This window comes from Aulostomus chinensis, chromosome 7 (assembly GCF_037954235.1).
Source record: "Aulostomus chinensis isolate RoL2024-O1b breed Wild chromosome 7, RoL_Achi_v1.0, whole genome shotgun sequence".
Classification (NCBI taxonomy): domain Eukaryota; kingdom Metazoa; phylum Chordata; class Actinopteri; order Syngnathiformes; family Aulostomidae; genus Aulostomus; species Aulostomus chinensis.
Genome location: NC_141326.1, coordinates 14,866,145 through 14,890,000, shown reverse-complemented (window position 1 = coordinate 14,890,000; position 23,856 = coordinate 14,866,145). Strand labels below are relative to the sequence as shown.

Genomic DNA, 23,856 nt, shown 5'->3' with positions numbered 1-23,856 from the left:
CAATAGACTGATTTCTGTGTGACTCACGTTCGAGACAAAACAGACCCAACAAAATCTCATACAGTATATTCACATTCAATTCTGCAGATCTCTCATTTCCTGCAGCTTCTCTGCTGTTCTCTCACTTTGCCACATACTTTCACAAGGCCATCTAGTTATTTTAGGATCACCCCTTTAACTCTAACTGCTGCCCTCTCGCTCTAAAACAAACATTCTTCAGCTTCCACAAACCTTCGGTTTATCTCTCTGACTTTACAGCTGAGCACAAATATATATATATAAATATATATATATACACACATATATACACACACACACACACACACACACACACACACACACACACACACACACACGTATATCATGCAGAGCAGTCATTTGACATATCTGAGCTTAATGGTTCATCCAGTGTGTTTTTTAAGAGTGTGTGAGTTTTAAGAGTGTGTGTGTTTGTAGTGCAAGTGTTTGTGCATGGCATGTCAGCCATCTCAAAACCAATTCTGCTATTTTGACCATTTCCGCGAAGTAAAACAGATTGGGAAGAAACCTCAAAAATGCAGGGAGTCTCAACACCATCATTTAAAAGAAATATGATCTGGGGGAATGTGAGTGAGTGAAAAAACATGAGATTGTTCTGGAATCGAAATAATCTGACCCCGTCTTCTTCCCCTCAGCCTCAGACCACAGCAGCTATTGCAAACACATACTCACACTAACTGCTACTTGCACGCGGACGCATGCTAACACTGAGCTCTTGGGGTTCACATGAGGTTTGATGCGAGCAGCAGGCTGGAGGGTAAATTTAGCACTGCTGTGGCGCACATGCTGAAACGTAACAGAGCCGCTGTCATGTAGAGATGCAAAACATACAGCTACGGAAACTGACTTGTCTCTTCAGGCCCAGCTACATGAGAACGCTAGCTGTTGTATGTTGGACTTGCATGTAACAGGCCTCTGGCCCAGGGTCAAGGGTCAGAGTTAGTGCACACAAACCCCACCTGCTGAGGAGCGCAGTGGGATGTGAGTGACAGCTCCAGAAAAAAGCCACGAAGTAAATAATTTTTTTCATTTCTGTGATGCTGAAAACACGGATGGAATCATGGAAGCGGCACCTGAGACAAAATGACCAAAAAATGGCGTAGGCCACAGTTACAATGATTAATCCTTCAAAAGAAAATTAAACAAATTGAATCAATCATTTGAAGGATCAATTAATGATGTCAGTCTTTTCTCCAACAAAAAAATGTTAAAACTTTTCTGGTTGAGGACTCCTACATATGAGGATTTCTGACAGAAAGTGAGGATTCTTTGAGGGTTTTGGGCTGCCGGATGGACAAAAGAAGCAATCGGAACACATTATTTTGGGCTTTAGAAACTCTCTATTCCCTGAATGCAGCCCTAAAAAAATGTCAAATCTCTGTCGTTATTTCATTAGAATTTCAGTCAGAATTATACTGATGTTACCAGTCCAGTCACATCAATTTAACTTGTACATCACCAAATCACGAGAAAAGTTATCTAATGACGCTTTTTAAATAGAGCAGGTCTAGAACCACGCTTTCAATGAATTTAGTCTGAGAAGATCCTGTGAGCAAGCACATGAACGAGAGTCAAAATCCTCCTTCTTCAGGCTGGAACACCAACAACACAATCAGAGCTTCTCGCAGGGAGGCTGCAGCAGACACAGTGACAGCAATAAAGTTGGTTTCCAGTCTGAGGCTTCCAGTGAGTGCAATAAAAGCTTCAGGAGTAACAAGGCAATTAGAGTAATCTATGAAATGAGCCATACTGCTGCAGCTATTAACAGCTAAAAGGAAAGCTGAGATAACAAGAGAGGTGACTGGATCAGGACACTGCCATGGTGAGAAACCAGGTTGTGTTTAGACTCTGTTGTGAGGCAACATTTACAATATAAAAAAAGAGTGAATCGGCACCACTTCTGAAACTTTAACAGTAACAGCCAACAGTTGCTGGTGCTGGCACCAACACAGACGCTGTCACTGCACAAACAGGATGGGGTTCACCTCCACTGTGGTAGAAATCCCCCAACCTGGACCAATAAAATATAATTTATAGGTTATGTTCGGTTTCATGGGAATATTTCTGCTCTGTTACTGACCCCTAAGGCCCCAGGGAAATGCAGAGACTTTCACCTCTTACTAGCCCATCGCTCCCTCGCTCCTCCTTTTGTTCTCGTCTCCTGTATCTCTTCCTCCCTCTGCATCTTACAATCTTCGCTACAACCCTCCTCCCTTTTCCAACACTGCTTCTCCTCCCTCCCTCTTGTTCTCTGCTCCCCATCCCTGCTCCAGATGCAGCCTCCCTCCTCCTTCGCCTCCGTTTGTCATAACCATAAAAGGACAAAACCAGGCCTTGTGGCCTCGCCGTTTCTCTTAGTTCCTTTATCCCGTCTTTCTGTTGCTTTTGCTTGACACTTCATCCCTCCCCAGAATGTTGCGTCCCTCCTTTCCTCATCATTCGCTTTCAACTTGTCTTCAGTGACAGGGCCCAACAAATGTTTTTCTAAAATGAATTTGACCCGTTTTCAAGAGTGAATGCCAGTTAATGTGGCACTCGTTCAAGGGTCGCGTTACCTTATTTTAAAGTGATAAATGCCCTTGAAACAGTTTCTTTCATCAATGTATGAAGAGCAACAAGGACAGGCTGTGGTGAGAGAGTTGCTCCTGTGGATGGACAACAGAGGGTCTGAAAAGGTCAAAGTTTCAGTCTCTTCAGCTGTTTATCAGTGGGTTGATTTGTGACACCCTGTGCTGCTACATCACACCTAACAAAGATCTGATGAGCCAGGAAACACAATATAATTACATCTATTTTAAGTGCCAGACAAGAGGAGAGATCCCTTCTCGCTTCCATCAAAAAATACACTTTTATCTAAAATTAAGAGATAATGTCCTTTTAGAAAGAGATAGCTTGAACTACTTTCCCGACAAATCCGCCGGGTGTAGTGATTTGACGCAGCGCGTCAGAGTGACTGTTTCAAGGCCGACTTTGCAAGATCAAATCAAGATCCTGATCTATCTGAAGCAGAATACACAGAGGAACTGCAGATTTTGGAAGAGGAGTGGGCAAGGCAGAGGTATGCTACACAGCCCAGCTATGACAATTCATTGTGCTGAGCTAACTCCTGATCAGATCTGAGAGAGAGAGAGCGAGAGAGAGAGAGAGAGCGAGAGCTAGGTATCGCTCTGCTTGGTTCTGCAGATGATAGCAATTCAGCATATTTCCCACTGTTCCTTTAATTCTGTAGTAAGAGTTGTGATGTGTTAGCAGTCTAAATATGGCAAAAGCTCACCTGCACAGTCTTCTTGATACGCTGGGATGGCCCAGGGTAGTCCTTGGAATACAGGTCAGTCAGGAACAGAGAGTTAATAAGCGTTGATTTCCCGAGACCAGACTCACCTGAGGACAAAAACAAATGTAAGATGCAGAATATGCAGAATTTCACTTGCTTGAGAGAAAAATAAAGGTGATTCACTGTGATGGGGAATGTCAGGAACTGCCAGTGCAAAAAGCTTTCTGATGAGGGAAAAAGAAAAAGAAACCAAAACCATTTCCTCCCCACCTCCTGCTTCACCCACCCTTCCTCTGCCCCTCCGTGCTGCTCTTACATATAAATCACCCCTTTTCTCTTATTACTGTGCCAACTTTCCATCCCTTGCTCCCATCCTAACGTTAGGGGCACGGCAGCCACACAAATGCACAGCTAACATTTGCTTGACAAAGAGCACGGCTCCTCTGAACATACACACACCCTCACACACTAACACACACACTGCAGTGATTAATGGCTGAGCATCTGGCTCGTGTCTCATGAAAAGACTTCGGAGGAGTGTTTAGTTGGAGAGAAGGGAGGCTCCTTGTCCTACCAAGACCTCTGACTGACTCCTACTATGCTGCTTTTCTGCCTTTGAAAAATCGGAAGCTGGCACGACCCAAAACCAAAGCATGACATTCACCCATAACCGATGTCATAACATATGCTTTGGAGGGATGTCTTTCTCTGCTGCAAAAACCAAACAAACCTGCAGCTTTTCAGACTCATGTGAAAGAAAGGTGTAGTAATACATTCATTCAGCCATTACACTTTATGCATCTCTTAATTAGGACAGCAACCCTCTTTGGTTTCATTTAAATGCATAAATAAATCATCACTTTCAATTTTCTTCCGGTCTGATTAGACATCTATCATCCACATACACTGAACATTCTTCTCTGACCTCGTGCAGACATTTCAGAACTATGTGCAGCTTGCTGTAGATAAGTATTTTTTTAAATGGCAAAGGCAGTATTTTCATCTGGAGTTATTGATTTGTGTACATTTATGTCCAGACTGCTGATCTGTTGGTCATTGTATGGATTTATGAATGAATTCTTTTTTGTTTGTTCGAAACGAGTCTTCAAAAAGCTCGTTTTATCAGTCCTAAGGTTTAAACTGCAGGCAAGTCTCTGATTTGGAAAATTGGCAAAAGCAAAACAACAACAACAAAAAAAAACACTTCTGTATCAGGCGGCATTAAATGAACCTCAACCTTGAAGTGACTCCAAGTATAACGTTGATGGGATTTATTTCGTGATCGGTGTTCTGCAGGATTTAGTCAAAGAAATCAAGCTTTCTTGGCAGCTCAGATACTTCTACCAGCATGTGTGTGGAGCCTGAAAGTAGAAAACTGGAGGGTTGCCATTTTAAAATGATGATCAGATGTAGCTCCAGTGATTCTTGATTGATGAGCAGTTTTCAAACGAACTGGCAGCTGACAAAGTCTGTGTTGCCATATCTAGGCCTTTCTTCTCCTGATTGAATCAGTTCCTCCAAGTCTATCAGTAGGGCTGCAGAGGACACCTGCTGGGGATGAAGGTCTCAGCAAGGGCATGGGTCTGGTGGAATCTGTGTGACGCCTCAGTGGACTCCCGTCTTTACTCCTTCTTAACCTCTCAGCTGCCCCTGCGTGCGTTTTGCTCAGTTATGGATGACATTCCGTGTCTCCAGCTGCTTCTAAAGCCAGACGATGACCTACTCACTTGTCTGATGGGCCAGAGTGAGAGGTCAAGCACGCACACACACACACACGCATACACAAAGGCAAACTCCATGACGAGATAACGCAGATGAATGAAAGCCTCCTCTTCCTCCTTAGTTCTGGGTGACTTGCTCCCAGACTTTCAAAGGGAAGGAGGTTATCTAAACACCGGGTCTAAGTGTGTGCGTGTGGGTATGTACACATCTCAATGCTCACTCTACATCTGCTCCTATTGTTAGCTTAGCTACAGCAGTGACAGTTGGGAGGTTCGTGTCACTACTGGTGCTCACTTGACAAAACAAACAGCAGGAAATTAAGTGAAGAGCACAACCTGACGAAGGCTGCCACTCAACCGAGCGGAGGCTGCAGCAACGACACACAACTAAACAAACGACTGGCAGGGTTAATAAATCTGAGTTAACACAACACAACATAGTGGCAAGTTGAAGTATCCATCCACACAAATAAGTAGAATAGAATCATCTTCAGGTCAGTTGAATGAGGTTTTTGTTATGGTAGCATCATCTTGTTCCAGATCAAATTTGAATGGAACTGTAGCGGCTACATTTCAGAATTGGAGCTGGTTTCTAAATATAAAATCCGTGGATTAATGGAGGTCATACACAGACACGATTATTGTCCTTATTAATTTAGTTTAAAAATAAATGCGTGCAACGTGGTTTTTAATCCTTTTGTCCGTTTGTTGATGCTGTTTGTTTGTTTGTTTTTTTTACAGCAGATCATTGTTAACTATTTATATGAGGACAATAATAAGATCAGAGTCTTGTCATGCTGCTGCTCAGTCACACGTGGCGCTCATGACCAACGAGCCCCATTAGCAAATGTCAGAGGATCAACAACAACCATTTCTACCAGTTTATGGTTTACATACTTTACATAGAGGGGCATCTCATACTGCTGGTATGCAGAAAATCCATTGATTGCAATGGTTTGAATAGAACATGGACGACTTCATATTTAGCATCAAAATCATGACAGTCCTAATAGACTCTGATCAGCATTTTGATCTGTGTCTGCAGGATAACTCTGCTAACCTGTGAATAATCTTTCACTCGTGGTTGTTCTGCTGATGAAGAGGACTTGTAGCTAGTAATGACAGGCTCGTTTCTCTGACTAAAAGGTCGATGATGCGGCGGATGCTGCAGTCTGTCACAGCAGTAGTCTAACCGCCCCTGAGGGAAGGTCCGTCCCAATTAGCCTCCCACGTTCAGCTTAAATTAAATATTGGTTCCACATGACAAGTGGAAACTCAGTGCCAGCCCTCTGTAAACAGACTAATGACCTGTGCTTCAGTGACGGATGGCTGACCCTTCCAGCTCTGGCCTGCTGTCTCCGCGTCTCACACTGAGACACCCCTTAGTCCTTCAACAGCTCAGTCCCAGAGCCACTGTGGTTACACACAGCTCTCATGGGAAGAACATCTGAACTTCACACCAGATTTCTCCACATGGATCAGCAGTGATTCTGCTCCCAATCACGTGTACAGAGGGTCATTGTAAACTCTATCGCTCAAACCATCCCTGCCCCTGCCCTTGTCTGTCTTGTTCTCTGTGGAATAAGAAGGTGGGGGGATTTAAAAGGCTTGGCATTTATTTTATACATCAGAATCTGATCACTTAAATAATCTATAATAGATCATAGGTGTGTTTTCTTGCCAAAGTTGCTCATGGTGCTGGGACAAACTAGGACAGCAGCTGAGACGATCGCTGCAGATCGTGAGTCGGTATGCTGTCTGACAACCCTGTAGGTTAACTTGGGCGCCGTCCCTCCTGTGCGTCCTGTCATCAGTAGCGTCCGACCACATTCCATTCTGTCCCACTGCTCCTCTCTGTCCCCACTCCAACTCATTACCACCACCAAGGAGGTTATGTTTTCACCCGTGTTTGTTTTTCTGGCAGCAGGTTGATGGGAAAACTACCATACTGGGTTGATTTTCAAGAACCACAGTGGAGGGTTGCAGCGGTGTGAGGAGGAACCCATTCGAGTTTGGGGCAGAACATCATCTTTGCTTATTTGGTCAAATTCCTGCATTTGTGCAGCAACAAAGTAAACTACTACAAATACATAGGTAAGCCAGGGCTAGCCTTCATGCCTCTGTGTGTACAGTAGAAGTCATTGTCAAATGCACCTCAATGATTTGTTACCAGTGTTTTCTACAATTAGCACCCTAATAAACTCGGTCTTTCAAAATAACTACACAGAAAACTACGTTATAGTTTAGCTGAAAACAGGTTTAATGCAGAGGAGACTTAAAAGAGCTCGCAGACCAGTAAACTTGCTGGCTGCTTAACATTTGAGGAAGCTTCTAACAGCTCAAGAGCAAACATCTGACTCAAAGATGGCCAGGGAAAGCAAGTGCATCAGAACGACACACACACACACACACACACACACACACACACACACACACACACACACACAACCTGAATTACATTCGTGATCAAAACTGGTCCACAGTACAGATTTGATTTTTCTTAAGCCCCCTGCACAGCACTGCTGGCTCTAATTGGCCGTGCCATCAGTGAGATAATATGCTCTGATTGGCTGTTCAGATAAGCGTATCAGACCACGGGCACAGAAACAGAAGTTACCAAAGCAAAAAAAGAAAAAAAGAAAAAAAGAAAAAGGATCTGTTTTTCACCAGAACACGATGCTGGTTTGCGTCGCCGCGAGTTCTCTGAGGTTGGCTTGGTGTGTCAAGGCCTTTCTCTAAGTAAGAGTAAGTCATCTACACTGAAGAATCATGACGCCAGATCAAAAGGACTGCCGAGCTTTAGGAGTTCCATCTGCTGACCTGCGCAACACTAGTTTGCAGTTCTTTGCAGTGCGTGAGTTTGAAAATGAAAAATCTGGAGGTGCTTCAGTAGCTAGTATAACACACTTGAGTTACACTGTGGCTAATGGTGGCATGTCGACAAGGACGATGTAGGTATGGAGCAAATAAGACTGCTCACACTGATTTAAATCCTTTTTTCAGTCTATCTTGAATCTGACAGTTTGTTTGTCTTTTGGCTTTACGATACCAATTGCCTTCTTGTGGGATCTGAAGTAGTTTGTTCCAGATGTCAGTGAGGTCATTGGCAAGGTAGTTAATTATGATATTGAGATGCATTAACGATAACTGCGGAAAAGCACATCATGGATCAGGAATCCAACTTGCTCATCCACGCCAATTCATGGCACCATAGTAACGCGATGAATGTTCACATTGAAAACTGTGCATATTAAATATGACTGTGTTGAAAGACCAACGTCGAGCTGGACTGTGAGAGACAGAAAATAACAAACAAACATACAAATGGTCAGAGATGGTTTCCCATGGGATTCCTGGCATTCCTCGTCAGTCGCTCCCACTGGTTCAGCCCTGAGGGAGCGACTGATGGGACTACTAACTAGCACCCAACACAAACACATTCTCACACAAACACACATACACACGACTAGCAGTCATGTGTGAGGTCTGAAGCAGAAGGTGAGGAAAGAGACATCTGGGTAACATGCAGATGTGAGTCACATCTGGAGGATGAGAGTGAAGTTGTGGTTGTGGTTTGTTTTCAAACCAGATTTTTGGAAAAGAGAATTCTCCATTGTTGACGCCGATTGGGACTGGCTGAAAAAGGGGCAAAGGCCATTGTCTTTGGCAGAGATAATGATCTGCAAGTCCAGTAGAGCCTACGGAAGAATTGGCATGTAACATCAACTTTGTCCGTCTGAATGCAGTGGTCTAGGGTCTGAGGGTGGGTGGGCTACCGGGGGCTTCAAGGGACATCCCCTATGCCCCTGTTTTAAAATTAAGAGCATTCTGCAGTGATCCGCTGAGCTTGAGACTAAATCTAACGGAATTGGCACGTGCTGGGTCACAGCCGACATGTGCATCTCAAAATAGAGGCAGAGAGAATGGGAGCAGAGAGAAAGAATGAGAAAGGGGAGGAAGAGGCTTGCCTGTAGTGGTTTGACTGAGCATGCATGAACATGCACATGTGCACGAGCAAATCTATGTGCGCATACTCACTGAGAGCAGTCTCAGCTGAGCCCAGAGGGGATGGGGAGTCTTTGCGAACTTTCTTACAGAACAGGCTGCTGTCCAGCAGTAACGAAGAGGCCCCTCCTGCTTTGACATGGATGGTTTAAAGCATATTACACTGACCACAGGTCCAGAACGTACCGGGAGGTAGTAATCCATCACTTATGACATTGTTCTAAAACTTCCAACTGGCCTGTCATGTAAGAAGTGGAGTGTCTAGATGACACTGGGGATTTCTGGAGCCACAAAAATGCGGCTGTGCCCGATATGATAAACAGTTCAGCTGATAAAGATCAGATAGGAATCTTGCCAACCAAGGATGAATCATATGATGAAGATGAGAGGGAAGGCCCAAAATCAACCACAAGAATGTTGCATCATGTTTAAAAAGCATACAAATCAGCAGTGTGTAGCTGACTGGATCACTGTGGGAGTATTGTATGGCTGAGAGTAATGCTGATGAGTCTGTAATGAAGCCATCCTGCAGATGGCAAGTCCCGGTGTATTTTGAAGAATCAGCATCAGCTAAAATAAATCCTTTCCCGACTGGAGCACCTCAGCTGGCAAGTGCTGCTCTCCCTAACGACAGACTACAGAGCAGTGTTTTGCTTGTTTGGTTGTGTAGTGACATCCTGGTTACCAAAACCCCCGAACTCTCTCTCTCATTGGAAAAGAATAGCAGTTTGGTGTCGCATTCAAACATAAATGAAAGACATCAGTGATGGTAGCTCATGTTTATTAACTCTGTGACTGGCTTGATAGCAGTCCAAGCTAGGTCGTTGCCAGGTTTGTGGTTCTCTACAAATAAGCCAAAGATAATTTGCAAGCTTCTCAATCTGTAACTCTGTGTGTTCCTGAAGTCACACCCTTCCAATAAACTTACAATCACATCATACTGATCGTTTTATGGATCTCCAACAGTCTGTTTCTTTGTCGTCAGCATCAGTGGGGCTGTGATGCTACTACTGATAATGACTGAATATTAAAAAATTTGAAATCCAATTTATAACAACTCAAAACATTTTGAGCACAGTTTCACAATACTGCAAAACTGCTACTGAGATCGTCCATCTATAATGGAGATGGGAAACTGTCATCTTTCAAATTTACAAGCAGACAAAAGACAAAAGTAGAGGACATTCTTGGATTTAACACCAAAGTACAACAGTCTGCTCACTGGCACAAGAAAAACCAAGCAGGGATGCCTGTTGTGGCAGTAAAAGCACAGGTGTGTGCAACTTGTAAAGCATGCTTGTGTGTGTGTGTGTGTGTGTGTGTGTGTGTGTGTGTGTGTGTGTGTGTGTGTACAAAATAAAAGCAGCAACTGCAAAATTATGACACAAAAGCCTATTCTATCTACCAATTTGTTTTCACCTGGTTATCACAGATCACAGTTAATACAAATCAAATGGCGAAACTTTGATCATCATAGTTGGAAAACAATCTTCCCCTGTTTGCTACGACAGAACTTCTTTAGGGTTTCTTTATTGTTCCATGCAAATCCGAAGACTGGAAATAAAACCAGTGCAACTGTAAAAAGACGCCGGAAAGGAGTTCTCGCCAAAATGAACAGTCGTAATGCGTTTAACCTGCATTTTGCTATATTTGTAAGGCCTTTGTGTTTCTCCGCTATGAAAAAATCCAATCATTCAGGTAAAAATGTCACTGACAGCCACGGTTTGCTGGTTGGTTGGTGAATTGTGAATTCAACATCCTTACCGTGCAGGATAAAGGAGTGGCACGCAGATAGAGTGTGTGTGAGTTAGTGAGTGTGTATTAACAAATCTGTTTAAGCCTGCAGATTAACTAGGCTAAAGCCTCCCTTCACTCACTCCCTTCTGCAAGGTCAGTAGGCAAGGCAGTCAATCCTCAGACCGTCTTATCAGCACACACAAACACACCGTGTACAGTGTTGTTCAAGCTTATACAATAGGACGACGACAACAACAACAACAACAGCAGCAGCGGCGGCGGCGGCACAGACTGGTGAACGCTTACAATCTCATTACTGGGAAAAGGCAGACAATGACTTCTTGACTTGGACTACTTCAGGACTGACACAGATCCCGGCTCATCCAATGGTTGTCGAGAGTTAAACCAAAATGGCAAATGTCAATTCATCAAATAGTTATATGATAAAATAAATTGTAAAACGTTAACTTGCCGACCAACCAGTTTCCCGTGGTGACAGCTGATGCTGATAAAAATCGCTCAATAAAATTGGTGGGCATTAACATCCCTTGGGTTTTTGCAGTGATATTAGAAACCGGTTCAGTCTTTTTGATACGCCCGTCCAGGTTTTATTTCTGGGCCACTTTTTTAAGAGCCATACTCTGGGGCAACAACACAATTTGTTCAACGCTTTTTACAACAAGAGACGCCAAACTTCTAATGTCACACCTTTTCTTAACACAGGCTGCCATAGAAAACCCTGAAAGTTCCGATCAAATGGACCAGACATTCGATGCAACTGCCACTACCTCATGGTTTAACACCATCATACTAAATTTCCACGATTGTTTCCTGATGGGAACAATCTTCTTTGAAATAAATCAAATTAGCATTGAATATTATGAGCTTGACACGACTGGGCCAACAAGGCCTTGTAGCAGTTCAACTCAAATGCAGAATGCCAGTTTACAACCCGCAGCACTGCTCGGAAGAACAGTCATGAGTGACTTCTGATGTGCTCTCCTCCTGAGTTGCTTTAGAAGAGCAGAAGCAGCGGGGCTTTTAAGAAGTGGCCTAGCTACACATCACAAGCAGCATGAAGCAGCATCACTTCCCCTCTCCTCCCAGTTCGCTTCAGTTCTGATCCCGCTCCACTCTGTTCAGCGTTGTGCACTGGCGCTGGATCTCGCTAATCTCTCCAGGAGTTTCTATTGGAACTGCCAGCTGGACAAAAGGGGCAGGAAACAGCTTTTTCCCCCTCGGAGAGAGGCAGATTGAGAGGGAAATAGATAGAGAAAAGAGAAGGCTGAGAAAAAAACCACCACTAGAGCTGTTTCTGGTGGCATTCCTTCTCAGGGAGTGACCGAATAAGAGCAGAGCAACCAAAGTTGCTTTCTGATGAGTCCAGAGCCTCACATACATGGCACGACTGACCCATAACTAGTCACAACATCACCCATCCTTCTTACTAATGACAAATTACATTTATTATATAAAAGTATTTGGCACATCAGACAAACTATACTTGAATCAGGAGCCAGTTCAGATCCAGAGACAGCTGTCAGCCATTGCTAACACAGATGGCTACTTTCTGAGTTTACGTTTGGCCCAACAAAGTGACAAGTGTGTCAACTGATTTATGTTAAACTGAAGATTTGGCAAGACTTTAGGATGCTCGTGCTGCTTCGCTCATTTTAATGTTTTCCAGATTTTGTGCTTTTTACTTATCTGCAGGCTGCAGTTGTGAACTCAGTCTAACCTCATCACAAGGCCAGAGAGAAAACTGACAGACAAGTTTGGATCCGTCCGATTATCAATATGGTTGTGGATGTACATGTTACCAGGTAAACTGTTAACTGACTGTTGCGAGTTCTGACATCCATCCATCCATTTTCTTCCACTTATCCTGTTAAGGGTCATGGGTGGGCTGGAGCCTATCCCAGCGGCTTTCAGGCGAGAGGCGGGGTTCACCCTGGACAGGTCACCAGTCCATCACAGGACCAACACATAGAGACAAACAACCATTCACACTCACAGTCACACCTACGGTCAATTTAGAGTATCAATCAGCCTCGTCCCCTCTTGATGTCTTTGGACTGTGGGAGGAAGCTGGAGTACCAGAGAGAACCCACACAGCAACAGGGAGAACATGCAGACTCACACAGAAAGATCCTGTGCTGGAGCCGGGACTCAAACCCAGAACCTTCTTGCTGTGAGGCAAAAGTGCTGACCACTGCACCACCGTGCTGCCCGAGTTCTGACAGATCAATGCTATCAATTCCAAATCTACGAACAGTAACGTATCAAACAACGATGTGTCAGTGGAGCCATGATGCTGGAACAGTAATGCCGCGGAGACCCGGAGGCAGAGGCAGGTGCCAATATCTCCCTTCATCATACTTGACCGATGGAAAGGTAATCAGATGTGCTAGCAAAGCACAATGTCTGCATTCCTGGGGTATCAGTGCAATCATACCAGGTATTCTCTGCAGGTTAACAGACTGTGAACCAGACTAACCCAGCAACAACAACAACAACAACAACAACACATCGACATGACACTTTGAACAAGAGCCAAGAGAAAAGCCGTCTGCTACGCTAAGCACGGAGGGAGGACTGGCTGCAATGCACTGGCAATTGGGAGAGTGGAGGAAGTTCTCCTTAACTTACAGAGGATTCAGTGTGTGTTTGCATACTAACTATTCATTTTGATAAGAGGTTGTTTGTTATTGACTAATTTGAATATGATTACCATGCTTTTTTTTTTTATTGCCCAACTGTGATTAAAAAACACCAGTTATAGAACACCTCTCAAATGTCCTTTTATTTGACCTATAGTCCAAAGCCCAAGATATTCACTATCATAGGCGACAAAAAAAGAATAAAAAAAAATTCAGCAAGTGTTTTTTTTTTTTTTTTTTGCTTGTTCAGTTATCAAAACAGTTTCCAGCTCTTCTAATTCAATAATGGACTCATTCATAACTACTGCAGCTCCATTTCAATCAATTTCTTTCACCCCTACTAATGATCAAAGCTCCTGTATCCCTCAGTCTGGGTTCTGTGGTTGCCATGGTCACAGTGCAAATCATGAAAGTGAATCCATGATAAACTGAGAAGGCAGCGGCAGCAGCAGCCTCCCAAGTTAACAAAATACTTTTGACCGGGGGAAAAATTTGTCACACAAGGGTTTTTCCATTGACTGGTAAAGACCAGACTTCCTCTTTTAACACATAAATACATTTTTAGCTCGCAGAACGAATGAGGGAGGGGCACAGATTAATGAAATGATGAAAGTAATCTTTTGGAACAAAGCGCAAGTACCAAACCATCATAAACATTTCATTAGGTTACACCGACCCAGATACCCCCAAAAGGCCTTCTGCTATTTCTACAGCTGGATGCCATTACAATCTGTTTATCTGAAACGTCTCGCCAAGAGACATATTAGCACTCATATTTCAGCCAGCCTGACTTTCGTTATCTCTCCAACACAACCATATTTTTACTTTTACCTTGTCAACTGTGCTTATTAGCAAACTTTGCCCGCCTGCTGGACAGTTTGACACAAAAACTCAAAGTTATTTGTCAAAGACTGGACTCTGAAAGTATTCTTTCATTTTGTTGTAGCACTAGTGCTGATATATTTAATACATTTTCTTTTTTTTTCCCACATTTGAACTGCTACAGAAATGAGCTATCCCCCGCGTGTACTGTTGGAATTTGACAGCGTACCTGCAGGCATCCACCCCAGTCATCTCATATTCCACCATCTGTCTCCTCCAAAACTACAAGGAACAATTACTGGGCCTCTCAGTTGAGCTGAGCTTTCACACTTCAGCACGTTGCCAAGTACAGCAGCGTTCACAGTCCTGCTTATAGGCCCAACTGGCCGCTTCTCAAATTAAACAATGAGCTCTTCCTTCTCTCTCCAACAACAGTATTTCCTTTTTGCTTTCACTTCTCCAGTGCACTCTTTTATTGATCGCGTATGGTTCGTGCCGTGAAGATGTTTTTATCTGTACTTTAATGTTTACGTTTAGTGATGCAGAAATTGGACTTCCTACTAAAGTCGAGATTGGATCAAACATAAGTTAAGCTTGACATTTTGTATTAAGGAGTAGAATTAACATGATTTGCAGTACATGTATTACAAAAGAAGAAGCAGAAACCTTACCGCTGGCGCCACAGTAGGAATTCTCAAAATTCGGTTTGCCTCACTGAATCTCTAAACGTCGGGACTCACTGGAGCTGCTGTTCCGCGGACATTTTACAGTATTGTACGTTTCAGGCTGCTATTTCCTGTGTTTGGAATTATTTCTCTCCAGTGTGTACACCAGAAGCCAGAGCTATTTCCCAGCATTCATCACTGGTTGAGCTGCGTTCTTAGCATCAGGAAACGTATAATCTGTTTGTGATTTATCTGCGTCCCTCTTTATGTTTATTTCATGTTGAGCGTTTTTTTTTTTTTTTTTCATGCGCAAGTCTCCCGAATGACATCTACGGTCATCCAATGAACCTTTATGGTAACTGACATTTTTCATCTGTTGATTTTGCAAATGTTTAAGATTGTTTACTAGTCTCCCACTGCATTATGACATATTCACATTTTTGAATTGATGGCCAATTCTGAAAACTCTACTGATGACAGAAAACTTTCAGGCCTCTTTCTAGTTATCTTTAGAATGTAGTCAGTAACAACTGAACCTTTGTTGTAGTCAAACAAAACCATGCAGATTTATTCCAGCTTTCTCTTCTCTATTTCTTTTTTTTTCTTTGATACAGTAAATCAAGGTTTAGGAAGTGAACAGCAGTTATATCAAAAGCACATTAACGCTGTAAAGCTTTCAGAAGCGAGTCGATAGTTGTTCTCTGTGTTGAGTTGTGCCACTCAGAGCTAAGTGTGAAATGTGGATCAGCTGGGGTATGTGGAGCTGGCAGGGAAAAAATGCTGGGAAGCGAGACAGAGGGGCCCATATGTGAGAGCAGCCTGAAACAGGATCTAGTTGATGGTGGATCTCTCTGGTTTGCTCCCAAGCCAGTGCTCTGGTGGTGTCTTTTGTCTCCCTCCTAAAACTCTTCCACAGTGGCTGTTTACTAAACAGGAAGCTAAAACCTCAAGCTAAAATAACTTTGGTTGGATGACTCTTTGTGCTAATGTCTTTTCTCCATTCGCAGATTTATGACATTCTAAAACATTATGATAGTACTTGGAGCTGTTTAAGATTGTGTAAAACTATAAACTACCTTCCTAAAAAAAGGAGCACCTTGAATATTTGTAAGGGACCAGAAATGATGAAAGGCAGACGCACACAGAAAACGGTTACATTTGTGACAAAGACAAGAAAAATGACAAGATTATTTCACGTGACATCCATGGCGAGTCCAAGGCACTCTGATTTAGTCAGAAATAATCCTGTCATTTTCCTTTTGTTTATTGTAATTTAAAATCTGTCCCTAATCCTTGGGGAGAACCTGCTTTAAAAAAACAAAAACAAAAAAACCTGACATGTCTACCATTCTGACCCAATGCAGCACTTCCCGAATTCTTCCTGCACAGTCTGAATGGTTTTTAAAAGGCCACCTGTGTATATATCAACACAAACAGGATGTGAGTTCATATAACGCTTTCAGAGTTTGAGGAATTTGTTGGAGGGAATCGTTGATGAATTTGGGTAATATCTGCTTTCTTCAAAGTGAGTGTGGGATTTATAGACTCTACTTTCTCATCGTAACTGGAAGTGAGAGCAGCCACCTGGCACGGCTGTCTGAATTTCACAAATGTACACACCGACACTTCCAAAGCTCACGATTCAACATTTTGGATTGTGTGTGTTCAAGCCATAAATCAACGAGATGTGCTTTTAGGGGGAAGCTGTATGAACTGCGTGCAGCATCCTGGAGTTTCGTTGCCAAGGTTGCCAGGTTTAGTACCACAGTGGCGCAGGGCACAAACCCAAACCTGCACTCACCAACTGTATCTGGCAATGTGCGCTACAGCACACAGCAATTAGGAGGCTGGAGAAGCATTTGCTATTCAGGAAATATTTTCAAAAAAGGTTCTGCAATTTTGCCCTCAAATGTTTTCAAAACACTGTCTGTTCCCTCAAATCTCTACGAAAATATGCACACATTTCTAGGAATACAAGGACTTTGAAAGGACCCTCTAGGCCTTAGATTTTCTCATATTTTTTATGTGGAATGCAAAATTTGAGGAAAGCTGCATTTCTGTACACATGATAGTCTGCAACCTGCCATCAAGACCTTAAATGTACCTTTTATTCGTATTGTTTTACATTTGTTTCTGCACACATTACACAAGGAACCATAAGTATTCATTTGTTTTTGTGTGTTCCAACTGAATGGGAAGTTCCCGGTGGGAAATTACAACTGGGAATGTGCAGATATGTTTTATAGCTGGTAACTCCAAATGGCTTTTCCTTGGCGATCCATCACGCAGTACTGCTATCATTTCTTCTTCTTTGGTGTGTGCGCGCGCCTATAAATCCAGCTAAACCCACCGTTTCTCCTCGAGCCACTTCCCTCTCTCTGTCGCCACATTTTGCAACCAAGTTCATTCAAACTTGAACCGACATCCTACAATTTCTTTCCAAATCAAATCATCAAAAGTGCACAAATGTTTCATTGTGTGTTAGAGATCTGCAGAGAGTTCCGCTGGAAAACTGTGGGAATCCGGCTCAGACCAGTAAAACGTTCACATCCTCAGTCGCTACTAGGTATGTCAACAAGAACCGATACTCTGATGCCAAGTCCCTGCCAGAACGTGGAAATGTCCTTGTTTTTCTATGATAGTGGAACTATTGGAGAAATTGGAAAATAACAACATGCAGACTGGAGGCAACAAGCGCAGGTTAGCTTGTGGAGCGAGCAGGAACGTGATGGAACGAGAAAACTAGCACAGATCATTAAGTGATGCCTCTGCCACACACTGACCTGGCTCAGCACAGCTGGGGATATTTGTCAGAAAATAAGCTAAAACTCATCAAGAACTGAGGCAAGTTCCCATGTTTTGCTTGACAGCTCCTTATAGTTTGAGCTGGGTTCACCAAAGGTGGACTAACCTATCACTTTCTCCAGCTATTAACTTGATTTAGTCTGTGATTTGGTATCAAGAATCAAGGAAGTTCGGTGGTGTTGCTGCCAATCACCACATAGGTCATTCACAGATCTGCACACGCAGCGTTTTAACTGTCGGCTCGTCACGGAGGCCAGCTGAGTGCGCTGAATGCCACAAATGCCTCACATCCCTTTAACCTGCACCGATAACCCACAAACACACAAAGAAGAGAACACACAGACACAGGTGTCAAGATATATCCAAAACAAGAATGCTTCCTACTTACCGACAACCATCAATGTGAATTCAAAGCCTCTTTTGACTGACTTCCGATACACCTGGTTGGGCAGATTAGCAAAGCCCACATAGCCCTCCAGGTTTCGCTGCTGAAAGAAAGAAAATACACACACACACACACACACACACACACACACACACACACACACCATATCGGTTAACGGCATCACACAGAATACATGAGGTGACAGGACAAACATAGACCTGTAAAAAATATTGAGGCCCTGTCAAACCCCCTTCCCCCAGAAAAAAATGCTACGGTGGAGTTTTACGTCTGTAAACGAATACACCAGAAAAAAACGGGGCGCACCGAGACATACATGGTCATTATGAGAGCATCAAGTAACAAAAATCTTGTTTTTTTGTTTGTTTTTTTGTCAGCCTGCAATTAGCATTTCTGTGTCCTGTAGCGACAGAGCCCCTTTGAAGCGAAGTGCAGCTGGGATAAATACAAGAGGGGGAAAAGGGTTGTTCCAGGGGGAGCAGAGGTGAGAGGAAGTGGAAGCACAGAGAGAAATAACAGGCTTTCCCCTGAGAGGAGGGGGAGTCAACACTGCTAAACAAGTTAACTGAAACAGAAAAGCAACACGCCACAAAAAGCAGAAAGGCATAGCTCAGATATCACAAAATGAATGATGTAAACATCCTACGTGTTGAATCATGTCCATCGTGTCCCCCATGTGGGACAGGTGAGGACAAAGCAGTGGATCTCCAGGATTTCCTCCAGCTGCTCTCTCCCTTTATCACCGGTGCTTTCCCCATCTAACTGAGTTTGTCTTCCAGCCTGCTGTCAGATAGCCACCCCCTCCACACAACCACCTACCCCCGCCTCCCATCAGGGCACTGTCATGCACGCTACGAGAGGCAAACACAATTGATCGCTGGGCTGCCTGTCTCTGAACGGCCTCTCCGGCTCTGTCATGCATGGCGTCGATGGAGCGGTTCGGCGCTGCACCGAGAGCTCTGCTAATAGAGAGGGCTTCTGCATCCAAGCCCTCAGATAAAGACTGACCCCAGCTGTGACTCAGGAGTCAGCGACGCGAAACGCTCGCTGAGGTAGCAGTTGACTGTTGAGCAACGAAATGTATCCATCAAAGTTTTACCCAGATGGAGTCAAAAATAACATTTTTTTAAATGTATGATACAAATGTTTCAAGGCGTATCTAGTTATAGGAACACGTCCTACAAATTCCCTGAAGTTTCCAAGTCTGAATATTCCAGGACTTTTGCAACCCCACTCCTTCTTGACTTAGAGGCGCTTTCTCCATCCTTCTAATGTCAAACTACGAACACAAATCATTCTCCACCGAGACTCTCAAACATCCAACTGAAGTTAAAAAAGAAAAACAAATCACTTTTTTGATGGGGAACCTTTATCGTAGCCAACTGCAACAAAGCAGCCAACATCAACACTTCGTTCAACATCAGCTGACCTCTGCGTTCTATGAAATGAGGAGTGAATCCGATGAACAACCAGCGGATGTTACAGACAAATAGACTGAAAAGAAGGAAACGATGATCCATCGGCCTTGTCGATACTCAGCTGGCACAGATACTAGCCTGAAGCACTTTCCACCATTCCTGTTTGAGCCGCCCACACAAAATTTAGTGTGTGCGAGCGTGTGTGAGTGTGCGTTACATAAGGGGCCACCTCTGATGGCCTCTCCACTTCCCTGCAGCTGCCCTGGGAACAGCACAGGTATTGTAACATAGTGGCTTGGTCATTTCACCACTGGGGATCAAATATGAGTGGAGGCTGTCAGCGATAAAACAGGCGAGGGAGTGAAACGGAGTACCTGCAAGCGTGCATCTGCAGATTCACAAACGCGTGCGAGAGTGAGAAAAACAACGGAGTTTGGTGTAGTAGAGTTTGATGATGTTTGTACAAGGCACGAAGCCGCAGAGCAACAGAAACACTCGAACATGACTGCTGCACTTATTTTGTGTCAAGAAAGTGATTAAGAGAGAAAGAAGAAAGTAATGGGGATCAAGAGTAATGATATGAAGACAAAAGGCTAGTATATGTCCATAATACTCATGTTAACCCCTCCCCCTTCCCCATCAGTGGTGATAGTAGCTGCCTGGTTCACTGACATCATCTGCGTTGCATTCAGCAGCTGATGTTGAGGGCCTCTCTCATTGCTCTTACCAACTGCTTTAAATTCTATTCATTGCACATTCAACATTAATGACAGCGTTAATAGTAGAGTGGTGGATCTTGAGGGTCCTGACGTGACGACACGCTCTTCCCCCATATTCTTTGCATGGTTAATGTTTGAGTGCAGTAGTCGGTTTCTGTTTGACACCTCTTAATCTTTGAACTCTCACTGCTTTGATCACCACATCCAGACATCACCGCTATCAAAACCCCATCTGTAATCTCAGAAGCTTTCATCTCAGTGTGCCGTTCCAGCCCCGGCTCCAGCGCAGGATCTTTCTGTGTGAGTCTGCATGTTCTCCCTGTTCCTGTGTGGGTTCTCTCTGGTACTCCAGCTTCCTCCCACAGTCCAAAGACATCAAGAGAGGACGAGGCTGATTGATACTCTAAATTGACTGTAGGTGTGAGTGTGAGTGTGAATGGTTGTCTGTCTCTATGTGTTGGTCCTGTGATGGACTGGTGACCTGTCCAGGGTGAACCCTGCCTCTCACCTGAAGGCTGATGGGATAGGCGCCAGCCCCCCCCCCCCCCCCCCCCCCGTGACCCTTAACAGGATAAGAGGGAGAAAATGGATGGATGGATGGATGGATGGATGATACATTCAGACATTTCTTGACCTCATGCTAAGAAATTCCCTAGCTTATCACTGCTAAAGGACAGAAAACATTTCAGCTTCCAAACAGCAGTGCAGCTGCCATGTTCTTATCTTTAGCATCACAGGACACTCACTGCTCCTTCACCATCTCTATTGCTTTCTCACATTGTGCTCCATGCCAAGGAGAGTCACTGTCTCTCATCTCAGAAAACATACAGTGTCTTGTGTGATGAGTAACAAGTCACAAGCGCCAGTGTCGAAATCCCTGAACAGAGCATGCCTGATGTGCTCAGTGGCCTGGTGACTCATGCAGTGTTTCACTTCAGAACCACATCAGCTTGACATATCAAACATCTCCCCAGAACGACACGTATGTCCCCTTAGTACTGTCCTCTATGTGTTTGCGTGTTGTGCAGTTAAGCGGACAGACATGGCAAACTAGATTCATCAATCGTGTACAGTAAGGTGAAGGAGCACGCACGTCATCGTGTCTTATGTTGCTTCGGTACAGCAAGCAGCATTCTATTTGTTACAAATCATAAATGTGAGATTTCTGAAGGGAGTTTGGCTCTCCAAATCTCAGCTGGGCTCTGATCCTCTAGGATTTTATTCAGCAAAATACTTGCACTACTAAAATGGTCAAAGTTGGTGTGAAAACACGTCTAAACATGAATTCACTGGAGCCCACTTCTTTCCAAACTGAAAGGCGTTATAATTGAGTCCAGACGATGCACATCTGATACCAGCAGCTCTGTATATATCTCATGGAACCTTGAAGGCAGCATGCGATTGAGAATCTGCCATTCATAACACAATACTTTAAGTCCAAGCGGTAAAGCAGGAGGGGAAAAAAAACCCACTATCTTCTATTCCAGGGGGCCTCAAACATTCAATGAGGGGCTGAGTACAAAAACAAACACACATTGTGTCGTTAAAAAGAAAAAGTCCCCTGAATTAAATGACTTTAATTATTTGAATGGCGCTACATTTTTCAGTCACGATTTTTTTTTAAATGATTCCATGACATCACAGCTCAATTTAAATGTAAAATCTTTACACATAACGAATAATTAAAAATCCTAAACACATAAAGTGTAAAGCGAGAAAACAGCATAAACAGTGAATTAAAGTATATTTCTAATTGCTTTTTAGGAGGTCAGTTCTATTCTTTCTCGTCTTTATCACACTGCTCACTCATGTCCTACGATGGTCGTGTAGTGGCTGAGCTTGTTCATGCCGTGGAGGTGTCTTCGCTCCAGGACTCTTTAATTAGATCGATGACAATTTTTTTTGGAGGGGGGGGGATTATACATTATTATTATTATTATTATTATTATTATTATTATTATTATTATTATTATTATTATTATTTATTGCTCAAGCGTTCATTGTAACGCAAACATGTGGCAAAAGCTGTGGTTTAAGATCAGTTTTATGAATGTGCAAGCGAAAGAGCGTAAATATAAGCGCTGAGAGCTCCGTGCCAACGCAGGCTAGTGTCAACCCGCGGGCGACTGAGGTTAGCTAGGCAGAGATGCGGGGGGGACGGGGGGACGGGGGACGTCACAATCATTAATGTACCGGGAGTAACAGCAACCTCAACCGTAACACATCGGCCTATTGTGAAGAGAAATCGACTTACAGCGATGCTGGGAACCGCAGTCTCTGGTCGCTCGATCATTGTACTGTGCTGTCACCACCCAGCCCGCAATGGACAGTCACCGAGGCATACACCGATAAACGTCCGAGAGAACGACGGAGTGGAGAGAAACACCAAGCTTCCCGCCCCCTAAAAAAATGTAGCTTGGTGCTGGGAAAAAGAACCAAAGTGTATCTGAAAATGAATGAATGGGGTTAAATTACATATGGCCGCTAGCGGATACTACAACCAGATGTAGCTCAGTGAGGAAAAATGCTCCTTCGACTTTGTTCCGACGAACCAAGCGCGCGGAATTCACACAGTCGTACATCCGGTGGAGAACTTCAAAATAAATTCCTTACTCACGCTAAGGTTCCATCGTTTTAAAGTCTAGTTGTCTTGACAGTTTATTTATTTATTTATTTATTTATTTATTTATTTATTTATTTATGAATCTATTCATGACATGTATGTCTCACAAAATACTCTGTATTCTGCTGGGGCGTATATTTATGACTCCAGCTTCTTCTTCTTATTGATTAGAAAGAAAAAAATACAGGCAACCTGCCTATAAAATGTAAAGTTTTTAAATTCTAAAGTGTAACCCCAAACCGTCATTGCCTATCCATTTCGATTATTTTACACTTAAAGCTAAAAAAAAATTCAAATCCATGAAATATAAACACATTTTTAAAGATGTTCTTAGCCACTGGAAAGATGGCGGTCAATTGAAATGCACTGCGCTTGCCGCCTTCCAAGGTGAGGCCTACTGCTTTCCAGCTGAAGCACTCGCCCTCAGCACGTACTCTCACCACTCTTAAAGTTTAATTAAGCAAGCAGGGCGAGAACACACAAAGTATTTGTCTCCTACAACAATTTTACACCCTTCTCTGTTTTATCTAACCACCTCAGCTAACTAGGTTAAAGTAAGTAGCCTCTTCTAGTCTTTAACTCAGTTTTTTTTTAAATTTTATTTTCTAATTCAGAATTTATGTTACATGTTTACCAAAAGTACTGTAAAAAGAATTGTAAAATTGTAGAACTTAGACTTTAGGCTACATCACATGTTTATTTACTGAGGATGCAGTTTGGATTTACTTTGAGAGGAAATGGACCAGCTGTGTGTTGTTACTTGTGCGTGTTATTTACAGGGAAAGACGACAGCCTAAAGAATGGAAAACAGAAACAAAAATAGTCTAAAGAATGTGCCAGTGTTTTAGTCATAAATCTGAAGTGTGTGTTTCGCATCATCAGGGAGATCCAGGAATCTGAGCTTCAGATGTACTACAGCAGGTCGATTGAGCTGGTCCAGGAATATGAAATATAGTATGGAGTAA

The 23,856-nt window shown here is 43.3% G+C and overlaps 1 protein-coding gene across 6 annotated transcripts in view; it reads right to left on the bottom strand.

Moving 5' to 3' along the window:
- LOC147258696 (septin-7-like) overlaps positions 1-22,838 on the bottom strand; it is a 42,335-nt gene extending 19,497 nt beyond the window's left edge. For 2 of the 6 annotated variants that reach the window (XM_086208666.1, XM_086208669.1), the window contains exons 1-3: positions 22,523-22,837; positions 18,117-18,216; positions 3,314-3,420 (exon numbers count right to left, since the gene is read on the bottom strand). In XM_086208666.1, coding sequence (XP_086064792.1) covers positions 3,314-3,420; positions 18,117-18,216; positions 22,523-22,561 — 246 coding nt within the window. In that variant the 5' untranslated portion in view covers positions 22,562-22,837. Of the gene's footprint in view, positions 1-3,313; positions 3,421-18,116; positions 18,217-18,777; positions 18,929-22,522 lie in introns of those variants that run through there. The other 4 variants (XM_086208667.1, XM_086208673.1, XM_086208670.1 and 1 more) reach the window with 4 other exon arrangements.
- Between the last annotated feature and the right edge of the window lie 1,018 nt (positions 22,839-23,856).